Source organism: Canis aureus, chromosome 11 (assembly GCF_053574225.1).
Source record: "Canis aureus isolate CA01 chromosome 11, VMU_Caureus_v.1.0, whole genome shotgun sequence".
Lineage (NCBI taxonomy): Eukaryota > Metazoa > Chordata > Mammalia > Carnivora > Canidae > Canis > Canis aureus.
The window spans coordinates 43,439,778-43,463,628 of record NC_135621.1 but is presented as its reverse complement, the minus strand read 5'-3'; the positions used below and the strand labels follow the sequence as shown (position 1 = coordinate 43,463,628).

At 38.4% G+C, this 23,851-nt stretch overlaps 1 protein-coding gene across 3 annotated transcripts in view; it reads left to right on the top strand.

Annotated features, from left to right (window-relative positions):
* IL18R1 (interleukin 18 receptor 1) overlaps positions 1-23,851 on the top strand; it is a 38,943-nt gene extending 15,092 nt beyond the window's left edge. For 2 of the 3 annotated variants that reach the window (XM_077914934.1, XM_077914935.1), the window contains exons 4-11: positions 540-705; positions 3,906-4,056; positions 6,012-6,074; positions 9,435-9,555; positions 12,502-12,641; positions 13,755-13,916; positions 19,104-19,262; positions 21,259-23,851. In XM_077914934.1, coding sequence (XP_077771060.1) covers positions 540-705; positions 3,906-4,056; positions 6,012-6,074; positions 9,435-9,555; positions 12,502-12,641; positions 13,755-13,916; positions 19,104-19,262; positions 21,259-21,614 — 1,318 coding nt within the window. In that variant the 3' untranslated portion in view covers positions 21,615-23,851. The remainder of the gene's footprint in view (positions 1-539; positions 706-3,905; positions 4,057-6,011; positions 6,075-9,434; positions 9,556-12,501; positions 12,642-13,754; positions 13,917-19,103; positions 19,263-21,258) is intronic. The other variant, XM_077914936.1, reaches the window with a different exon arrangement.

Genomic DNA, 23,851 nt, shown 5'->3' with positions numbered 1-23,851 from the left:
ATATAGCTATGCAGCCACTCCACACTTGGCTTTACTCAACAGTAATAGAAGAGAAGAGGATTGGAAGAAACTGCTTAGAGAAATGTAAAAACCCAATGCATATATACAAACTTCCAGAAAACAAGTTCAGGAGTTTGTGGACTTCAAAAACCTGCTGCTGCTGTCCCATCCTGGGTTAAGAATCTTTGAACTTGTCTATCTCCAAAGATCATTGAAGTTTTCAATGATCCAGACAATGTCCAGACACCCATAATATATGGTCAGCAGTGGGTTTTGTGTGTGTGTGCGCGTGCGCATGTGCGCGCACGTAGAACTGCTCAGGTTTTTCTCTTTCACTGCCCCTTACCATTGTCCCATGACAATTGTTAAATACTTGCTGCAACTGAAGCAAAACGGGGCAGAGCAGGGTCTGGGCATCAGTGAATGAGTCTCTTATTTATAGACAAATAAGGAAAGATTTTCACTGGATTGGTTACTAAAAGGTGGTATTTGCAAAGTCTGTACTAATTATAAAATATCTTTAAATCTTTATTTCATAGAAATGATACCCGTGAATGGAAATTAAATGTCATTGCAAGAAGGAAATACAGCTGTTTTGCTGAAAAACAACTAATTAGTAAAATTGTGGAAGTTCAAAAATCTTTGCATATAAACTGTGAACATACATACTATCAAAAACTGTCCAATAGAACATCACTGTATAAGGTAATGCTTTTAAAATATTTTAATGGGCACCTGAGTGGCTCAGTTGGTTAAGTGTCTGACTCTTGATTTCAGCTTAGACCATGATCCCAGGGTCCAGGGATTGAGCCCCGTGTCCGGCTCTGGGCACAGCAGGGAGTTGGCTTCAGATTCTCTCTCTCCCTCTGCCCCTCCCCTCTTTCTTTCTCAAAAATAAGTAAACGAATCTTTAAGAAATACGTTAACTTAAGACTTGAGGAAAAAAAAGACAAAAATCCAAAATGAGGATCTGCTGGCGGAGGAGTATTTTTGTCTTGTCATGTGCGAGCTGCATGAGCCCCCCCCCGCCCCACACACACACACAGCTCAGCTGGCCTGTCTAAGCAAAGTGCCCTGGCAGGGCAGCTGAAATGAGTTCCTGCTCCAAATTTAATGTTCAATAAAAGATAACAGCTTCCTCTTCCTTGCCCCCCCTTTATTTTCCTTCTCTTTTGATAAATTAATTTTTAGGAATGCTAGCCTAAGGATTTTCATTTTCTTCTGCCACATATATTTAAAAAATTAAATTCTATTATATATACTTTTTCCCTAATCACGCAATTCCTTTTATAAAAATGGAAGATGCAAAAATGAGCAATGAAGATAGTAGAGCTCACTCAGAATTCCACCAGCCAGAGACTTTGGGGTTTGTGTGTGTGCGTGTAAACATTTGCTTTTAAAAAGTGGTATTTAAGCTTTTTAAAAATAAAAAATGGTATTTTTAATGGCTTGTAGTTTTCCTCTATCCACTAAAAATTATATTGTGATTATTCCCCTACATCTTTAAACACTCTTACAAACGTGGGCTTCCATTGTGTATTACACTTGTGTCTAACTAATCCTCTGGTTTGGGGTATTTGTTAGTTTCCTTGTTTCCACTATTATTTATAAGGCTAAAATAAATATCATTCCCATAAGTCTTAGGGTGTATGTATGATTTTATTCTTCAATCATATCCCTACAAGTAGAATTATTGTATCAAAGGCTATGAGCAGATTTATGGCTTTTGCTCCACATTATTAAACTCCTCTCTGGAATATTACTCAGCTATTAGAAATGACAAATACCCACCATTTGCTTCAACGTGGATGGAACTGGAGGGTATTATGCTGAGTGAAGTAAGTCAGTCGGAGAAGGACAAACATTATATGTTCTCATTCATTTGGGGAATATAAATAATAGTGAAAGGGAATAGAAGGGAAGGGAGAAGAAATGTGTGGGAAATATCAGAAAGGGAGACAGAACGTAAAGACTGCTAACTCTGGGAAACAAACTAGGGGTGGTAGAAGGGGAGAAGGGCGGGGGGTGGGAGTGAATGGGTGACGGGCACTGGGGGTTATTCTGTATGTTAGTAAATTGAACACCAATAAAAAATAAATAAAAAAAAAAAACTCCTCTCTCGGGAACTACACTAGTTCTAAACCATCTTTTCAACCACCACCACATACACTGAGAAGTCATACTGTTAGAACATTTATGAATTTGACATGCAAAATTTCTGTAATTTTTAGTAGCTTTTCCCCATTTCTTTTCTTAATAATAAATTGAACATTTTTATATATCAATTGCACCTTAGTATTACTTCTTTTGTGGATGATCTATTTTCTTCAGCTGGCATACCTTTTACTTGAATTGTTTTTTTTTAATTTTTATTTATTTATGATAGTCACACAGAGAGAGAGAGAGAGAGAGAGAGAGGCAGAGACACAGGCAGAGGGAGAAGCAGGCAGAGGGAGAAGCAGGCTCCATGCACCAGGAGCCCGATGTGGGATTTGATCCCGGGTCCCCAGGATCACGCCCTGGGCCAAAGGCAGGCACCAAACCACTGCGCCACCCAGGGATCCCCTTTTACTTGAATTGTAAGAGCTCTTTTAGACAACACTATAGAGATTATATATATATACACATTCACATATGTATTATATATAACCTTACAGTATACACATATATAATATATACACATGCATAGTATTCATACATGCAGATGCACAATACAAATTATATTATTTCTATAGAAGAACAAACCTGAAAAATGTGACTCTGTTACATAAATTTTAAAGATCTTTATGGGAAAGTGATCCTGACAGAAGCCTTTCAGAAAGTTGAAGCTACAGATGATTTCCTAGAAACCTTTGTTTGCATATTTTGCTTTACCACTGTTGTGATTTTTCAGGGAAAGCTCTTATCCAAATGTTTTCTAAATGTCTAAGTCAGTCTAGTTGACTTGATTCTATTTCCTGTCATGTGTAAATATTTTAGAGTAATATAAATTTGTGAGGTTCAGTGTACTAGATTTCAAGAAGTCTCAATATGAGGATACTTAAACTTAGAAAATACATCTATTGAGGATGTTTCCAGCTCTATGGTTAACCACAGGGTTCAGCATTCTCAGCCTAATTACAGATCATTGCCTGAAGGGAGGAGAGCAAGGAAGCTAAATCAACTGATTGGAAATAAAAATGAAGTCTTTGATATTTTAATGTGCCTTGGAAAAAACAGTTTGGGTTCAAAAATTTGACATATAAAGAAACAATTTACTGAGGTGAGGGATATATGTGAGTGCTTCACCAAACCATGCTAAGTACCCTCTGGGTCTAGCCCCAGTTGCTGCCAGCTTTAGCACCTTCAAGAGAAATCTGTGAGTGGTACATTCTCCTTGTTCAGTGTTTGTGGGAACAGTGTCACATAGTCAGGGTTAGCAATTTAGCTTCCATTTTCTGTATCTGGATTTTAGATTGCTTTAGAACCTCTTCTGTGGGTGACTGGAGGCTAGATTGAAGAAGGTGGCTTTTTTTGCTATTATTCATTCCTGTGACCCATATGGAAATTTGTGATGAAGAGACACGTTTGTGTGTGCCTATGGATTTGAATGTCCTGATACATTTGTGATCAGTCCATCAGTCCATTGTCTTCTGGTGGAAGACATCAAGGGGGTGGGTGGTCTGCTAGGTACTTGGGTCTCTGAATGATTCTGCTCCCACCTCCACTACCCACCCCCAGGATGGGTAGTCCTGAGTATATGAAATTAGATGCAGTGCTAAGTCACTGGGACATCACCTTGGAAATTGCTAGTTTTCATTGTTTCCCTTTTTCGATAAAAATCTTAACAATTTTTGAATCAATATAATGTGGTACTGCTTTTACTTAAAATATATTTTAACTTTATTTTTTTTTGTACAAAACAGAACTGTGAAAAGATAGAGAACAATAAAAACCCAGCTTTACAGAAGAATGCAGAATTTAATGATCAGGGATATTATACCTGTGTGTTTTTCATTCATCATAATGGAAAACTATTTAATGTCACCAAAACCTTCAATGTAACAGTAGTTGGAGGTAAGAGAAATTTTAGAATCAGAAAGAAACAAATGTGTCTTTGTAAAATGGAATTTTTTTTTGTAATGTAGCACAGGAATCTAGAGGCAACTTACTTGGAGTTGTGACCACATCGCTAAGTCAAATATAAGGGTCAAGTCATTTGGGCATCATGCACCACACTGGAAGGATTTTTTTTTCCGGGAGGGGTAGTAAATGACCTTTATGAAGGTGAGCCTCCCATGAGTCAGCACTCTTATTTCATGTTTGAGTAATTTGTGGAATTTCTTGTTGCTTAGTTATACTTTCACTCAACAGATATTTGTCAAGGGTGTTTATATTCAAAGAACTGTACTAAGCATCAGGGAAATAGGAAATGAAGTAAATAATATACAATTCTCGAGGAACTTGATTATAAGGCAGGAGAAGTAATAAGCTACACAGGAATACCCTAGTATATGAAACTGGATTCATCTGTGGGGTGTGAGGGTACAGAGAGAGTCCAGGAGACTGAGCTAAGTTTAAAGGTTGAACATGACAGATGGGCAGGATGACATGCTGGGGACAGGGTCTCTGGGTTTTCAATGATGTACTGCAAGTTTTAGTAGATGGCATACTGTCTCAAAGGTGTCCTTTTACACCACCTCTTCCCAGGGCTCCCACTGACGTTCCTGAGGGGGGAAGAAGGATGGATCCAGAGAAAGATAACCAATAACGATTTTCCACAAAACCACCTCTTGCCTCTTTGTCCTTGAATCCACTCATGTCACTCAGTATTCTCAAGACCTGAGAGTTCTTATTTCTCTGGGAGACATCCCAAATCCTGCTGTCCACCTATATGAATTCCAGGCTTGTGCAGAGAATCTGAATCCCAAAGGAACCAAATCTGACTTGCTGGGGGCTTCACTTTGCGAGTTTCATCTTCTAGCTCTTACCACACAATCACCACTCTGTTCTCTACCCTTCACTCTGCAGCATCACACTTGCTGAGAGGGCTTAGGTAGGTGAGGGTGCTGCAGGAGAGCTCCCCAGTCTCCCTTCCCTCCTTGTGCATACTCACTGTTTGCTGAGCACCTGTAAGCCCCAGGAATTTTCTGAGCACCTATAATGACTGTTCTGTACCTTACTTGTAAATGCCCCAGAAGCACGTGCTGTACAAGAAGGGAGAGTCTAGATCATAAAGAAAGTTGCCGGTGCTGACAGTAGGACTATCAAGAACTTGACAACATTCAACATTCACTGTATGCTCTAAGTGTTCTGCAGTTAGTAGCTGCCCTAGGTTGTTTGAAAGCATTCAGAAAGAGGCTGAGGCGGAGAGTATATGTACCTCTAGTCAGGGTCAGAAGTCACTCAGGAACAAAAGCAGAGCTAAGCCCACAGATGTGGACACCCCCGCAGGGCCAGAACTAAGGTGAGGCAAGGGAGGCATTCAGAGCATAAGACTGAAGGGGTGTTCCCCTCTGTGCCTGCACGGGAAAGGTTGACACCTGAGAGCCAGTGCCTTGCCTACCGCATGGAGTTTTGTTGTAGGTGTTTTGTATTGTACTGTTTTGTATTATTAGGTGATCAAAATATATTCTTGAATTAAATCCCGTGCCCAATAAATCTATCTTCGAGGAGTCGAGGGGGGCAGACAGAAGGAATAAAGGCACTTCCACATGACTTTGTGTCCTACAGGTGTGCTTGTCTGCCTGGATGAACATCTTCCTCTGGTTTTTAGTTACAGAAGCCACAGATTTGAGTTGAGGGAAACCAAATGCAATGCATTTTCTCCAGTTACATTAGCTCTGAGTGGACAGAAAGCAAAACATGCAATATCAGCTGCAACTGTTACTTAAATGACAATAAGGCAGAAGTAAATGTGAAGGGATGACTCTCAGAATCTGTGTTATAGGGTGTCAGTGTGTCACAAGTACCTGACTTAGAGAAGCTCAATGCAATGCTGACTCAGTTTTCTTTTCTTCTTTCACTTTTAGATCGCAGTAAAATAATTCCTGTTCTTCTTGGACCAAAGCTTAACCACGTGAAGGTGGAATTAGGTATATTTTGACATATATATATATTCTGCATTTAAGAATGGAAGGGGGTTAAGCGAGTCTTTCAAGGCTAAATCTAATTCATGATTAATCAATATTGTGTGTGCATCACACATGCTAGGTTTAGTTAAGAATATTACAAAGGGAGGAAAAGCCTGTCATTGTTTGCATGTTGCCATTTTTAGGCTGATGAAAATGAAGTCTGTTGAAAACATAGAACCGCTTGTGGTTTTTAGATAGGGTTTTGGTTGCCCTGCTGTGGCTTTTTTCTAATAGTTTTTATGGTAACTTTTAAATATGAAAATTTTGTGAAAGACTCTCTAGAAGAAGGATTCAGACTTATTCTGTGGTCTGAATATTTGATTGATAGATCAATGGGCTTTGAATCAATGGACTTAATTGTACATTTAAGATTTGTCTAGATAGGTCTTGATGAATCAACACCTCCAGTTATATATAAGTAATTCCTTTCCAGAAGGAAAGGAAGTTTAGAAATTCACATGTGCTAAACCATGTTTTGTACTAGGCTATTGCAATATATTCTTAAATTAAATCCTCCAAACAACTCCAAGAGCTATTATTCCTATCTTGTGGATTAGGTGACCAAAGCCCAGAATGGTTCAGTAATTTGTCTAAAGTTAAACGAGTGAAAACTGGCAAAGCTGGGGTTCAAGGCTTTGGTACGTGTTTCCTAAGCCCACAAGTTTGGCCCATGGCCTGTCACAGTCATTTGTGGGACCCCACCTACCCAATATAGCCCGAATATGTTGCCATTTGTAGTTGTAGTTTGCCTGCTTTTGATTGATTTCTGAACTTAGCTTTATTATTTCTTTCTTCTCATTTTGTGCTTAATTTGCACCTCATTTTTCATTTGTCGACATGGAGACAAGGAGAATTAATGTCAGCTATCCTCTCTTGTAGCACATGCATTTTTAAGCTCTAAAGTTCCCTCTAATCACGACTTGAGCTGTTTATTAAAAAATACGGGTATGCCAGAGTTTCATTACTATTCAGTTCAAACATTAAAAAAACTTCTCTTGTGATTTGTTCTTTCATTTATGGATCATTTGTTCTTCTTAATTTCCATATCTTTGGGGGAATTTTCTAGTTGTTTTTTGTTGTTGTTGTTACTGACATCCAGTTAGGTTCCATTCTGGTCCAATATTCAACACTGTATCAGTTCAGTCTCATGAAATTTGTAGGTAACTTGCTTACAGGCCAGAATATCCTGAGTCTTGATGAGTGTTCCAATGCATTTGACACAAATGGATGTTCTGCAGGTTTGGGTTTTATCATTCCGTAAAGACCAATGACGTGAAATTAACCAATGGTATTGTTCAGCCCATCTATATTTTAGCTGGTCTTTTTTTTTTTAATAATAAATTTATTTTTTATTGGTGTTCAATTTGCCAACATACAGAATAACACCCAGTGCTCATCCTGTCAAGTGCTCCCTCAGTGCCTGTCACCCATTCACCCCCACCCCCCGCCCTTCTCCCCTTCCATCACCCCTAGTTCATTTCCCAGAGTTAGGAGTCTTTATGTTCTGTCTCCCTTTCTGATATTTCCTACCCATTTCTTCTTCCTTCCCTTCTATTCCCTTTCACTATTATTTATATTCCCCAAATGAATGAGAAAATATAATGTTTGTCCTTCTCCGATTGAATTATTTCACTCAGCATAATACCGGTCTTTTATGTGTTTTCTTTATCTGTTACCAGGAGCTGTTAACATCTCCAACTATGATAGTCAATTTATCTCTGTATCCTTTAGTTCTGTCAATCTTTGCTTTATATATGCTGAGGTTCTCTTATGGGCACATACAAATTGATACCTATTGAATTGATCCTTTATCATTATAAGATTTTTCTCTTTATCTGTCATACTTCTTTCCTGAGTGCCTATGTTCTCCGATAATAAATAGACATAATAGTTTTCTCTTGTTTAGGATTGGCAGGCTTTATCTTTTTTACATCCTTTTACTTTTAACATCTCTTTGTGAATCCAATACACAAGATGCGTTTCACATAAACAGCATGTATTTGGATCTGTTTTGAAATCCAGTCTGCATAGTGCGTAGCCTATTTGCATTTAATAAATTACTGATGGAGGTGGTGTGAAGCCTTTCATCTTGCTGCCCGTTTTTTAGTGGGCTTACGTGTTCTTTCTTATTCTTTCCTTCCTTTTGGGTTCATAAAGTATTTTTCTTTCCTTTATTTAATCTGCTTGGTTTTCCCTTTAGCTACACCTACCGTATCCTTCATTGGTAGTTCTAGAGATTGCAATATGTATCTTCGTCTTACTGCAAAGGAGAAATGTATGTCTCTGTACATTTATCACTCCACAGCTGGTGAGGACCTTGTGACAGTTCATTTATTTGTCCTCCTACCTCACTTTGTGCTGTTATTTTATGTATTTCTCTCCTGCATATGTGCTAAAACTCACAATAAATTGACCTTGTTATTGCTTTAAATAGCCCACATTCTTTTATAATTACTCAAATATTTATGTTTTCTTGTACTCTTCATTTGTTCCTGTAGTTCCCTTGCTTTCATCTGAGATAGTTTTTCATGAGTCTGAAAACTTTCCTCTGTGATTTCTTGCAGTTTGGTTATGCTGCAGTGAGGGGAGGTACGGGGTGCACTTAGGGGCTTTAGTCAGGTGTTTGTTGCACACCTTTTACTCTAAGTGGGACTTTATCTCATAAGTACGATGAAGTACTTATGTACTTAAGTACTGTAGGCAAAACCATTCAGCCTTTGCAGCCTCTACAGCAATAATCCTGCAAGCCATGTAGCTGTCAGAATTTCCACTGGGCTCTCTTTTCTCTGTGAGATTCCTTCTACACCATGTAAACCAAAACGAATTTCTCCCAGGAATAAGATGGCTGGCTATCTCAGCTCTGATTGGAAGGGCTTTTTCCTGACTGCTTTTTCAGCTCTGCTCTCTCTCTTTGTTTTCCCTGCACTTTAAGGTCTTTAATTTTTTGCTAATTTATTTTTGTGTGTGTGATTCGTCCATTTTGTTTTTTTAGAAGTTGCCATAGGAGTGTTGGCCTGACACTCCCTACTAAACTGTATGTTGAAAAAAATTCCACTGGCTACTCCAAGTTTTAATAATTGATTCAAAGGTAAACATTTGAAGAGAAGCTGATTCATAATCTGATGATGACTTATAATTGCTTACCTAATGGCTCTGCCTTATACATTTTTTTAAAATTAAAAAAAAAAGGTACATATCTGTTTTATTGCTGGGATGTAGCACTTTATATATTAGGTTCACACATATTGATTGTATTCATTTTAAACCTTTGGGAAATCTGAGTTTCCAATATCAGAACATTGGCTGTCAACTTTTACATAGGAAAAGATGTAGAACTCAACTGCTCTGCTTTGGCGAATGAAAAGGATGCAGTTTATTGGAACGTGTGGGAGGAAAATGGGAAGGAACCTAACGTACATGAAGAGGACATAACAAGAATTAGGTATGTATATCTGATGTGTTATATATCACGATATATGCAAATCACATTGTATTGTAGATACATGATATAGAAAACACTAGAGTTGTGGGCATCTGGGCTCTTTCCATAGTTTGGCTATTGTGGACATTGCTGCTATGAACATTGGAGTGCATGTACGCTTTGGAATCAGTATGTCTGCATCCTTTGGATAGATACCCAGTAGTGCATTTGCAAAAGAACAACAACAACCCCCCCCCCCCAAAACACCAGAGTCCTGAAAGGCTGATTGGATGTTTAAATTTTAATTATAATTTACATATTTTATAATTATAATTACCATGCTCTAAGTTGATGAATTATGCAGAAGTCTTTTGCCAAGATCTAAACTAGAAAAAGAAGGTCAGTGAGGATTTTCCTCATCACCTTACAAAAGGAGCGTTTGATCAGTCAGGTTCTGACGGGGATGGGGATTTTATTTAGACATCTTTAAAAAAGATTAGCTAGGCCACAGCCCACAGTTTTTTGGATTTTGAAAATTTAAAAATTATTTTTAGTAATGTGCCAGAGAAAAGACCAGGTCAGGAGACTGGGGTTTGTGTAGGTTAATTTGCACACCTTGTGTGCAGGAGGCATGCCTTGCTGTGACGCCCACACATCACTGCAAGATCATGAGGGAGTCTGTAGATTGCAGAGTATCTTTCCCTGCATGGCCCTGGGTGCCCCCCCGCAGGCCATCTACTGCTACCTCTCCAGATCCACATCCTGTACTTTACTTTCACACGCATACCTTCTTTTTTTTTTTTTTTTTTCCGATTGTTCAAAAAAAATTCATCATCGGAAACTTGAGAAATACAGAAAATCCCAAAGAAGGAAATAGTCATTTGAAGACAGTTTTATATGTGTGGGGAATTCTTTGATAGGCATGAGATCCACTGACATAGATTTTGCCTCCTGTGCTTTAGAGGTAGTCTGTAGCTTCTTTTTAGAATGTTTATTGCAATGATTATCTTTCTTAAAAGTAAGCATGAAGGTATTTTATCAAGTATGGAAGAGTCTCCAAAGCTTGTCAGTTGTAAGTTTTCAAGGAAGCACTAATGGGCCCGTCACCTACCCTGTGACATTCATTGTTGGCAGATTGACATGGAACATAGTTATTATGGCCGCATTTTGCTGTCAAGAGTCCATTAATGGAAATCAGAAACACCATAAGAACAGGTAAAAAAAGAAAAAAGAAAAAGAGCATTGGTCAGATATAAATATCTAGGAGGCAACTTTAGTGCAAGAAGTTTCAAATCACATGTGTATTAATACTTGCATAGCAAAAAAAAAAAAAAATACTTGCACAGCCTATGTTCTTCCAGTAACACAATAAAACAAAACATGCTACGCCTGTAGTCAGTGAAGTGTTTCTAAATGACTCTGGGACATTCCCTTAATTACTAATGTACTGATACACTCAGGTTTAGTGAGTAGTGATCCCAGGGTGTCTGTCACTTTGGCTGCACATTTGAGGGTTTTGGTCCCTGCTTTTTACACTTCAAAACCTTCTTTGTCATCATGCCAGCAGCTCTCCATTCTTGCTGACAGTTGCCCCACAAGCTCCTAACAGTGTGTGTGGCGGGGGTCTGTCGCCTTGGCCTGTAGCAGACATGTGAATGTTGGTCCAGGGGAGCTGTGTGGCTGTCCTCCTCAGCATCAGACCTTCACTGGAGCTCTGCAGGTCCCGCTTCTAGTGACCTATTGCTAATCTTTGGAGGGATAGAAGACCAACTCACCAAACTTTGAAATAGAGCTTCAGTTCAGCTAGGAGAGCAGGATGGTCTTTCTTTAGAGTTAGGTGCAGGAGCTTTTTCTGTCATCTGTTTTGGCTTCTCACTGGCCTTTGGTGCCTTACTTTGGGGTCTTTCCCTTAAGTCAGATAGTTGATATTTCTGGATTGGTGACTTCTGTACCGAATTATGTTCTATGTATTTGAGACCGTTCAAGGCTGTGGTGGGTGCCGTGTCCCAAGTTCTAGAGACACCTGCTGCTGGGGGTGTGGCAGGTGAGTGACCCCACCTGCTGAGTGCTTTCAGAGTTGTTCCTGGCAGGGAAGCAGATATCATGAGTAGTTGCCTGGCATCAACGACAGAGCAACTTGAATCTTTTAGGAAAAAGACAGCTTGCTGCTACTGGTCATCTAAGTTATTTTCTGATACTCTCTGAGCAGCTTAACTGGTATTACTCATGTGCCTGTGGGTACGTCTGAGAATAGTATTCCTTTTTTTTAAAGATTCCTTTTCCTTTTTTAAAAACTTTTTTTTTTTTTATTTTAGAGAGAGGGAGAGCATGTGAGCAGGGGAAGGGGCAGAGGGGGAAGGAGAGGATCTCGAGCAGACTCCACACTGAGCTCAGAGCCCAATGCGAGGCTCAGTCCCAGGGCCCTGAGATCATGATTTGAGCCAAAATCAAGAGTCAGACGCCCAACCAACTGAGCCACCCAGGGGTCCCGAATAGTGTCATTCTTAAGTTTATTTTCAATGCTGAATAAAATAAAAGCAATCTGTAGGATTGCATGGATAAGCCTCATAAAAGTCTGTATCCGTGCCGAACCATTTGCAGCCTTGTCACTATTGGTGAAGACCTCCGTTAGGAGGAACACTAAGTAATTAGGAGAAGAGAAATAGGGACAAATCATTGAGAGAATGTTTTCTTGTGTTTTTAACTCAGCATTATTACCTTCCAGCATTTTCATTCTGGGCAGTTCCCCAGGTGGCCTGAGGAGGGCTGTTTGTGTTTGCGCTAATGCTCCCTGGAGGAGCAGAGGTTTGTGGTGGCCCACACTCTGAGCGCCCATCAGAAAGGGAAGGTTCCATGGAGCAAACAGAGCCACTGCTTTTGAGTATTTGCACATATGAATTTCTCTCTCGTGGGCAATGTTGCTGGCAATAACCAAAGCCTATTGATGAATTATTTCCTCTTTTACAGGACCCTGGAAGGCAAATTGTATGCATCAAGAATATTGAGAATTGAGAATATTAATGAAAAAAATCTACTTTTTTCATATAATTGCTCTGTGGCCAGTGAGGGAGGCACAGACACCATCCACTTTGTCTTGCTGAAAAAAGGTATGTGAAAGTTTTATTTTGATAAGCTTGTGGAAGCTTAGAATGTTGCTGCTGTGAGACCCCTCCAAGATCACCACTCCTCCTTTCACACCCCAGGAAACAAGCTCTGGGAAGTGAAGTGGTCCACTTTGTGTCACAGGCCTTCGGGCTCACCGGGGCTCAGTTGGAGTTCACTGCATGTTGATTCCATGTAGAGAATGAAAACACAAACTCTGTTCCTTCCCGCTCAGTCATACCACAGACCTAGGTAGAAACCGGGAGACAGAGATGTGTGGCTGAGCGTCGTGTGGGAGGCAGACAGGGCAGGTCTGGCACATTCACAATGATGGGAGGCAAGCTTGCAGCTCCATGGAGGATGAGGCTAATGACACTGGGTGTCCTGCCACCTCCAGCCTACCTTAGCTGGTCCCTGGGCACAGGGGGCCCTTGGGTACAGTCATTCATTCAACAAAGATGAACCGAGGCCTCCCTTCCTTGGGCCAGTCCCTGGACCTGGCAGGTAGACAGCTGATGGCTCACATCAGTGGACTCCTAAAGTTTTTCACTGCCTACCTGATGGAGCATTCCAGAGTCATCCCTCTTCGTCCTCCACCAATACAGTACAACCCAGGGCCATTGGTCCAAGAGCTACTCAGAAGTGGCTTCATTTTATGGATGAAGACATGAGAGTTAAGGGCATCAGTGACTTTCCCTGGGACACAAACTGCGTGACGGAGCCAGGCGGGGAGCCTAGACGATCTTTCTCTTTCAAGACTACACAGGTCCATTTATGTTCTCAGTGTATGAGCTGAGATTAGGTTTGGGTCCCTCTGCATTTCACTCTAGTATCTTATCCTCCTAGAGACTTGCCTTCCTCAAGTAGGGATAGGCCATATAACAAGGCTTTCAGTTCAGGTCTCTGAATATCCTTGTACACATTTTTATTCTTTAAAAATTGAGGTAGAAAGAGCAGTATTCCAGACTAAAAGCAGGAGTGTAGACTAAGGGGAGGGATATGTAGGGTAGACAACTAGATGAGTGTTCAGTGTAAAAACTGACAGCTGGGCTGCGGTGGTGGAAGACACTGGTAAACTGTCTTTCATTTATTATTCCCATTTTTCTTTTTCTTTCTAGAAGATATGGCTGATATATCAGGCTACGTCTTCACCAGAGGAATGATCATAGCTGTTTTGATCTCAGTGGGAGTTGTGTGCCTAGTGATTATAGGTGTCATTTATAGAGTTGACTTGGCCCTATTTTATAGACATTGCATGAGAAAAGATGAAACATTGACAGGTAACGAATATTGGAATCCTGGGATTTCTTATCTCATGGCTTCATTAAGAAACCAAGTAAAGAAACATTAATCTTCATTTCGTTTTGATTATATTGTTGTCTTAGTGTGGGGTAGAGGTTTTCCATAGGAAAAATTGATTTGAACATATCATTGTGAACGTTGTCTAGTATCATCTTTTTTTGTGTGCTTACTTATATGTTGCCAAAAGTTGTTCTTTAATTGTTCTTTTTTCTTTAATTGTTTTATACATGTATGTCATGTTCTCCTAAATGCCCTGTGAGAGGTTGTCATTATTCACACACAATCTGGGCATCTTATGCAATGTGCACATTCAATAAACTTCATGTAAATGGAATTGCGTTGTTTTAACCTGACAAAGGAGGCTGCCTGCATCATGTGCTTGCAAGAACCCTGTACTAGAAGCCGTATGATCTGGGTTCTAGCTTTCTAGATCTGTGTTTTTATCTATGGCTGTTTCTACTCGGTGATTCTGTGTCTCAGTTTCTCTATTTCTAAAGGTGCTTTAAAGAAGTTCTCTTGATACTTGATACTTCTTTAAAGAAGTATCAAGGCCCATTACTGAATTATGTCAACTATACTTTAATAAAAAAAAGAAAATTACTGAATTAGAAATATCAATCTAATCCATTGCACTTGTGTGTGTGACTCACATAGTTCAAAAAGCAAAAAGTCTAAGAAATGATACAGTAGAAAATTTCCCTGTCAGCCTGATATTGATTGATATTGTCAGTCTGTTATTGATAGTATATCCAAAACATATGAACATAGGATCAAATTTCACTCCCATTTTAGAAACAAATCTTGGGGGTGCCTGAGTGGCTCAGTTGATTAAGCATCTGCCATCTGCTCAGGTCATGATCCCAAGGTCCTGGGGTCAAACCCCACAAGCCTTAGTGGGGAGCCTGATTCTCCCTCTTCCTCACTTGTGCTCTCTATTGCTTTCTCTATCTGTCTCTCACAAATAAAGAAAATCTTAAAAAAATAAAATAAAACAAGTTTTGGCATATTATGTACACTCTCCGGAACTTTGCTTCGCTATGCCTTGGATGCACTTCTCTATGAGTTCATAAAGTCTCTTATTTGTTAGAGTTGTACAGTGTTTTATTTTTGCAGATGTATCACTGCTTACTTGATCACCTTTTGAGTTTTTCACAACCTTTTGTTACTATGGAAGTGGTATGACGGATAGTTTTGTAGAGTCATCGTTTCATCTGTGTACAATATAACTAAAGGAAAAAGCCCCTAAATTGGAATTGCTGTCATTATTAAAGGGCGGATACAGTTGTTAATTTGACAGACATTGCCAATTTGCCTTCCATACTACTATACTACTACCATCTTTAAAGAATGGGGGTAACTTTTTTCCCATGGCCTTACCCACAACCTTTTGGCTACATGCCAATCTGATAGGTAAAGTTGTATCTCAGTTTATTTGCATTGCACTTACTATGCAAGAGTGTGAGTAATTTTTCATCTGTTTAAGGCTCATTTGCATTTACTTTCTCAAAGTACTCATTCATATCCTTTGCCATTTTTCTATTGGGTTGTTGGCTTTTTTTCTTGTTTATTTTTAGGAACTATTTATATTTTAAGGAGGTTCACCTTTTGTCTATAATAGAGATAAAAATATTGTTCCCAGATTGTAATTTGTTTTTTGACTTTGTTTATAGTAGTGTGATATGTGGAAGATTTTTTTTATTATTCTTAAAGTATAATTGACATAGTGTTAGTAGTTTTAGGTATACTTTTTTTTAACATTATGGGAGATTTTTTTTAATGAACTCAAGTTTATCCTTTTATGGTTTCTAGATTTGTGGTCACAAGTAGAAATACCCTCCTAGCTTTAAGTTATGAAAAAAGTCTCATGTTGTCCCTGTGAGATTTTTCTAGATTCATTATTCATATTTACAGCTTTTAGTTAATAATATAAAATTAACAGAGCTAATTAATTCAGCTTTGAGCCTGCATGTATATGCAGTTTTGGAGATGGAGAGAAATGCTACAACCAGCTGAGAGGTTTATTTTTGGTACCTGTTGAACAGGTCTCTACTTGCAGTGCCATATCTCAAAATGGGCATTCACTAATAGCTCTCTTTCTGATCTTCAACTAAGGTTTTTTTTCCTCTCTGTGGTGTTTGACCCAACTCACAGATAATTTGTTCAGTTCACACTTCCTACCTCCCAGTGTGGTGTGCATAGAAACATTTATAGAAAAAAAAAAAAGAAACATTTATAGATGTGATCTCCATCAGCTCCACTTAAAATGTGACCCATGACAGAGATCATTTGTGAAAAAGGCAGAAAGAGAGATACAAGTACAAAAATTAAAAATTTTGTAGCAATTTGATATTGCTGCAATATCTAAGAATGTTTTCAGTATTGGCGTATGAAGGATTGGAAATGAAAGAAACCAATCAACCCAAACCAGTCAAATTAAATGAAAACACGGTCATTCACCAAACACAGTTTGAGAAGCACTAGCCTGACTCCTTAAAGTCCCAAATAGCCATTCACATGAGGGTTTTGTTTATACAGGACCCAAAATAATTATTATTAGCTTTCAAATACCTTATCTTGAACACTTCACTTTGTCAGTTATCAAAGCCAGCAAACTCTTCAATTACCTGGGTTTAAAATAAATTTTAATATAAATTACAAGATTTGTTAAACCAGGAGGAAAATTGTTTGAAATTAGGCATTTGAAAGTTAATCAGTAGTTGAAAAACCGTTTTTTCCATTTTTCATGGTAAGAGGAAAACTGTATCACTTATATATCACAACACAAATTTGACTGAATTGTCTTACTGGTTTATTACAATTAGTATAACATCATGACTCCAAAAAATGTACCTTTTCAAAAAGTGTATTTATTTATTTCTTACATCTTGATGTCTGATCTAATTACTCACATAATGGCTACTAATGGAGGCACAAGCTCTGACACTATTAAATACTGTATTTCACAGCAATCTAGCAGAAGTACTTGGGGGACCTACTTACTGATTAAACTAGGAACTGGCTCTATTTTTTTTTTTTACCAACTTTTCCTACCTTCGATATGCATGTTAATTCTCTAGTTTTTACTAAAATGTCCTTTCTTTTATATGCACGCAATCTGCCAAGCAGTTGTCTTCACTCAACGATAGGTTCTGACTTGAAGTGCTGAACCTCAATGTTGTAGGTAGAATTTAAGATTTACCCGAAATGGAAAGTGTTTTGTGACGCTGGACAGCACTAAAAATACTGGGCTGAATTGTGGACCATACGTGATGGGGCACCACAAGGAAAATGGCCCTAAAATGGTTTTGTCCTATTAGGTTTTGATAAAGGATCCAATAATATTTAGCTTTCAACTCAGCAGCAAATTCATAATTCAATAATACAATAATATAAGCATAAATCCAACCTTTCAACTCAGCAGCAAATTCATAATCTCAGTAATACAATAATACAAGCATAAATCCAACCCCTGTACCATCTAACCAATTATCACAAGACAGGGATAGACCATTCCCCTCCCGCTTCCCCTTCTTCCTCTACCAGTCTCAAGGTAGCATCCATTGTATCATTTAGGACCTGACTCAGAATTTCCTTTTCTCAGAAAGCGTGCCCCTGGTGATCACTCCTTCCTCTATGACCACATTGATTCTGTTTGTTTTGCTTATTGTGCTACACTGTCTTGCATCTGCTCATGTGTTATTTGTAAATGTTTCCAGGTCGTTGTATTTGGCTGCTTTGTCTTCTCAGATAGATTGGATGAAGGTAGAAGAGAGAGGTATATATAATTTTGTGGTTACCCAGTAAGTACAATGGTTTTTGTTATTTAGGTAACACTTTGGTCTTGACTTTGTCCCATTAGCCTCCTGAATACTCCTTCATTATCAGGAATTAAAGAGGAGCAGGTGTTATTACCAATGAAAACCTTTCAACAGACCAGAAGTTTTCATATTGGCATCGAGGGCCATATAATATTTTTAAATATCACAGCATGTGTTGCTGTAGTGTAGTGTTTAAATCACCTCTCTTGTTTCTTCCTGCTCACCAGTGTAAATGCTCGGCTTTGCTTCTTTTTTTTTTAATAATAAATTTATTTTTTATTGGTGTTCAATTTGCCAACATACAGAATAACACCCAGTGCTCATCCCGTCAAGTGCCCCCTCAGTGCCTGTCACCCATTCACCCCCACCCCCCGCCCTCCTCCCCTTCCACCACCCCTAGTTTGTTTCCCAGAGTTAGGAGTCTTTATGTTCTGTCTCCCTTTCTGATATTTCCTACCCATTTCTTCTCCCTTCCCTTCTATTCCCTTTCACTATTATTTATATTCCCCAAATGAATGAGAACATATAATGTTTGTCCTTCTCCAATTGACTTATTTCACTCAGCACATGCAGAAGAATGAAACTAGACCACTCTCTTTCAACATACACAAAGATAAACTCAAAATGGCTGAGAGATCTAAATGTCAGCTTTGTTTCTGTCTTTGCATTTCCCAGGGGTCATTTTGAGGGTAGACATATTGGGATGCTGGTAGAATTAGGTGATACGAGAAAGCCAAGGTGAGATTTGTTTTCTACTCCTGGAACAAGGACATATTTGGGCTCCTTGGCCTTTTATTGCCCTTAAATTCCTTTACTTCCTGGATCTATGTCTTTTATTTCTCACCATCACTCTATGGTGTCAAACAGTGAGAGTCTTACGGTCCATGCTTAGAAAACACTTTGCTAATTGGTTGCTTGATTAGTATTTGACATTTGCGCATACTATTTTTTGTTTGTCTTTAATAATAATTGAATTTATTTCTTGGTTTTGATCATTTAAAAAAAATCAGAGATAAAGAATAATGCCTAAAAAGAATCAGAGCCAAAAAATACTTGATAGACCCTATGAATTACCTAGTTTAAATATTCTTGTTCTATTTTTCATTGGTCTTCTAGCAAAAATATTTTCTGTGTTCTTTTTTGAATGCTTCATTGAACTCTAATCGATATACAAGGAACTCCACATATTTAATGAGTATAATTTGATGAGTTTGGACAAGAGGAGGCTCTATTTAATTTTTCCTTTTCAATGGTTCCACTTCCATTTTTCGTGACTTTCATTCAAATTTGTACTTAAACTTTTATTTACGCTGTAATATTTAAAAGATTAAAACTTATTTATCCTAGATGGGAAAACATACGATGCTTTTGTGTCTTACCTAAGAGAATGTGGACCCGAGAATGGAGAGGAGTACACCTTCGCTGTGAAGATCTTGCCCGAGGTGTTGGAGAAACACTTTGGGTATAAATTATGCATATTTGAAAGGGATGTAGTGCCTGGAGGAGGTAAGAAAGGGAATACCAGATAGAAAACTAGTGGAGAGATTTTCTTTTTAAAAGATGAATAGAAAAAAAAATAATAAAAAAAATAAAAAATAAAAAAAAATAAAAGATGAATAGTTTAGCCTTACAAAAGGCAATCCTGGTTTGTTTAAAAACAAAGGAATGAACATGATTCTCTAAACCAGAGATAACCAGCTAAATCAATATAATCAATAGTGAGAAAACAAGCTAACTACATTGCTTCTGAGAGTGGCATCTCTGGGGCTTGGCCCTTTTACTGGGCTTCCCAGTTCTCAACCTTTGGGGAAAGGGCATTCCTTATTTATTTGTTTGTTTGTTTGTTTAAAATATTTTATTTATTTTCTCATGAGAGACACAGAGGGAGAGGCAGAGACATAGGAAGAGGGAGAAGCAGGCTCCCTGTGGGGAGCCCGATGCAGGATTCAATCCCAGGACCCCAGGGATCATGACCTGAGCCAAAGGGAGATGCTTAACCACTGAGCCACCTAGGTGCCCCCTAGGGCATTCCACTTTTACAACCAGGCCTAGAATTGGCATCTCCTGAGGCATTTATCTAGAAATGTCCCACAGTAAGAATACCTCTCTTGGTAATAGTTTGTAAAGCAGGACCAGTTCCTAATTTAATATGTGATCCTTGGGACTATATGCAGTTCATTATTACCAGAAAATAATTGTTCTTAATTGGATTGACACTGGTGTGAAAATTACAGCAGATCATAGGAGAGTCAGAAGAGGATAAATAAGGGAGATTGGAGATTTTAGTTATGAAACTCAGCTTTTTATTAGTATCTGAATACAAATGACCATAAAACATATGTTGAAGCAAATTCCATTTCAAAGCCAAGAAATTTGATAACATTTCCATATTTGCTCTGAGGTCTTTTAGAGAAAATATTTGAAACCCAGTGTCAGAATATTTTGGGTGCTAATGCATTACCAAGGATGCAATGTAAGTGTTTCTACTGCCACCATCATTCACTCACCTGACATATACTGACTGAATGCCTTCCTCATACAAAATTCTGAGATGGGCATTGAAGATATAGCAGCAAATGAGAAATAACTGTTTTTTCCCCTCCTAGATTACAAATAAGGGAAAATACTACCAGTTAGAAGGAGAGAATATACTACTTTTAAAGAAATAAAGATTTCTTTTTAGTTCTTAAATAAAAATAAAGAATGTTTGTATGTTTAATGATAATTAGTCTGGATTAAAATTTCTATTTGAGAAGGAGTAAAGGTCTAGATCCAAAATTGGCAGTTGACCAGCCATGGGTTAAATCCAGATTTTCAGCCTTGTTGAAACACAGCAACTCGCCATATGTTTGCATGTTGTCTGTAGTTGCCTTTGAACTAAATAGCAGAGATGAGTAGGGTGACCTGCAGGGTCTGAAATATTCACTATCTGGCCCTTTACAGAAAGTTTGTCGGCTTCTGGTCTGGAATAATGGGATATATAAATATATATATTATAATTATGATTTATATTATATATATATAATTATGATTTCAGTGTGCTCCTTCCTGCCTTTGGAGAGGCAAGGTAGCATCACGATTAGAACAGGTTCTCCAGAAGCAGACCACCTGGGTTCTGATTCTGATTCTGCTTTATACTAGCTGTGTGACTCTGGCTGAGTTACTTAACGACTCTGTACTTCAGCTTCCTTATCTGTAAAATGGTGGTAATAACAATACTTTCTTCAAAGGCTTATTGTGATGCTTTAATGAGTTGACTGATATAAAATAAAACATTTAGAAGAGAGTGTGGCACAGAGTAAGTGCCAAGTGTTCAATATTGCTGTTACCTAGATGGTTATTTCTAATAGGTATACAAAATTGAGAATAAGTGGTTTGTCTTGAAAAACTTATTAGTGAAGTAAAGTTAAATAATACAAAATTAGACCATGCAAAATGATTTTCATTTCCCATATGCCCTTTGTGTTCTCCTTAATTACTATGCTAAATCTTGCATTTTCAGCTGTTGTTGATGAAATCCACTCATTGATAGAAAAAAGTCGAAGACTAATCATTGTCCTAAGTAAAAGCTACATGTCTAATGAAGTCAGGTATGAACTTGAAAGTGGACTCCACGAAGCACTGGTAGAAAGGAAAATTAAAATCATCTTAATTGAATTTACACCTGTCAGTGACTTCACGTTCTTCCCCCAATCACTAAAGCTTTTGAAATCTCACAGAGTTCTGAAGTGGAATGCTGATAAACCTCCATCGTATAATTCAAGGTTCTGGAAAAATCTTCTTTATCTGATGCCTGCAAAAATGGTCAAGCCATGTAGAGCTGAATCTGAAGACTTGACTGTTCTTTCAAAGTTCTGATCTTTAGGAAACCTGAATATAAGAAAGAACTCTTGATGCTCTGGGCCCAGAGTCGATGAACCTGTTTTTACCAAAGGGTACTATTAAAAATATTGACCTCTCTGAAAATCCTACTTACAGTTTGAAGATGAAAGCTGTCATTAGGTTACTAGGAATAAGACTTGCTCCCAGGGAAACATGGAATTCAAAAGCAATGGATCTCCCGTTTCTTCCTCCTCTATAACTGGCTACAGGTGCTCATTCTCAATCCATATTCAGTAACTGTGAGGCTGGACACGGAGCAAAATACCTTGTGCCTTATTAAAAGGGCATATCTTTATATTTTTAATATCAGTGATTGAACTAAAGGATTTTAAGTTCATGAAGAGCATTTTCTATGATCCAGTAGGTGACATAATAACGAGAATGGGGCCTTCACTGTAGCACTGGGCAGCCTACCTCTAAGCACCATGGACAGTGCCTGGGAAGTGGCAAAGGGCTGCTGGGGCTGTGTACATTAGGGGACCAAGGCGTGGCAGGACCTCAGCCTCAGGACACATTTAATGTGTTCCAGCTGTAGCTGCAAGCCAATGGGTTATTGGAAACCCCTAAAGCACTGAAAAGGGCTTCCTTAATTGGGCCTGTTTGGAGGGAACTTCCCCAAATTGTTTTATTATTCATGAAAGACACACATTTTAATGAAGGTAATTCTGTTGGGTTTTTCAAAACTGGCCTAAAACATTTATTTATTTAACAGGTATGTTTACAGGCAGGGTAGATGCCAAATCATATTTTCCATATTAGCCATTAGTCACTATTATCTGTTAGCCACAGTAAATATGGTAGGTACTTGCTTGATTTTTTTAAAATGACATATTTAACATGCCTTTAAAGTGGAGGTGGCATGGCATGATGGTTGAGCATGAGCCATGCACTCAAGTCACTCGAGCTCAAATCCTGGGCTTGCTATTTACTTCTGTGAACCCCTAGAACCTTTTTTTTTAATATAATTCATGAGAGACACAGAGAGAAAGAGAGGCAGAGAGAGAAGCAAAGAAGCAGACTCCATGCAGGGAGCCCGATGTGGGACTCAATCCCAGGACTCCAGGATCACTCCCTTGGGCCAAAGGCAGGTGCCCAACCACTGAGCCACCCAGGCGTCCCCCATAGAACCTTTTGAACCAATCTATGCCTCTATTTCCTTATCTGTAAATTATAATTTATAGTAATTTTACTTACTTCACAGGGGAACTAAATGAATAAATCTAAATAAAGTACTTACAAGAGTTCTTGGCACAGACTTAGAAGTGTATGTGTGGCTAATTCTATTATTATTATTAATTGTCACTATTAATTGTTATTATTGTTAGATGAGTTATTTAGCAGTGAATGAAAATGGAAGGCAGAGATCTGGAAAGAAAAAAAGATCTGGAAGGAAGGCAGTTTTGACTTGAGGACATTTGTATATATAGAGAAGCGTATCAGTAGAGCAAAAGATATTTCTCCATTAGACACATGAAACTTTTGACACTGGAAGACACGTGTCTTATCTCCCTAAGGTGAGCCCAGCACTGTGGATGGGCCTTCTTGGTGGCCTTGGCTGTCATGGCTGTCTGTGGAAATCACTGAGTGAGGGACAAATATCCGCCTTACACAGAAAGTAAAGAGTTGGGTAAATCTGGAAGCCTGGTTAAAATACATGGTTGCAGCATGAATGTCCCAGAAAAGTTTAAAGCAGACTGTTTAAAACAGCTGTGGTGGAGGGGCATCTGGGTGGCTCAGTGGTTGAGCATTTGCCTTAGGCTCAGGGCGTGATCTCGGAGTCCCGGGATCGAGTCCCACATCGGGTTCCCTTCAAGGAACCTGCTTCTCCTTCTGCTTATGTCTCTGCCTCTCTCTGTGTGTCTCTCATGAATAAATAAGTAAAATCTTTTTTTTTTTAAAAGCTGTGGTAGATATTGCTGAAAATTTTTAAAAACCTGAGATTAGATTTTCAGTGTGAGAAAGAGATTTACTTTTTATAGAACTTAAAATTTTGTGGGCTAGTTGGGTGGCTAAAGTAAAAATTTTAACTACTAGCTTAATGTTTTATGTGTAAAAACATACAGTTTAGGGAAATTTTATTGCTATCATCAGAGTCTCTAATACATAGACTGATTTTGCTTTTATATTATGTATGCTATAAAATGTATTGAGTGTATTTTGTATTAGATGTGTTAAATATATACATTAAATATATGCTTTAAAAGACATTTAAA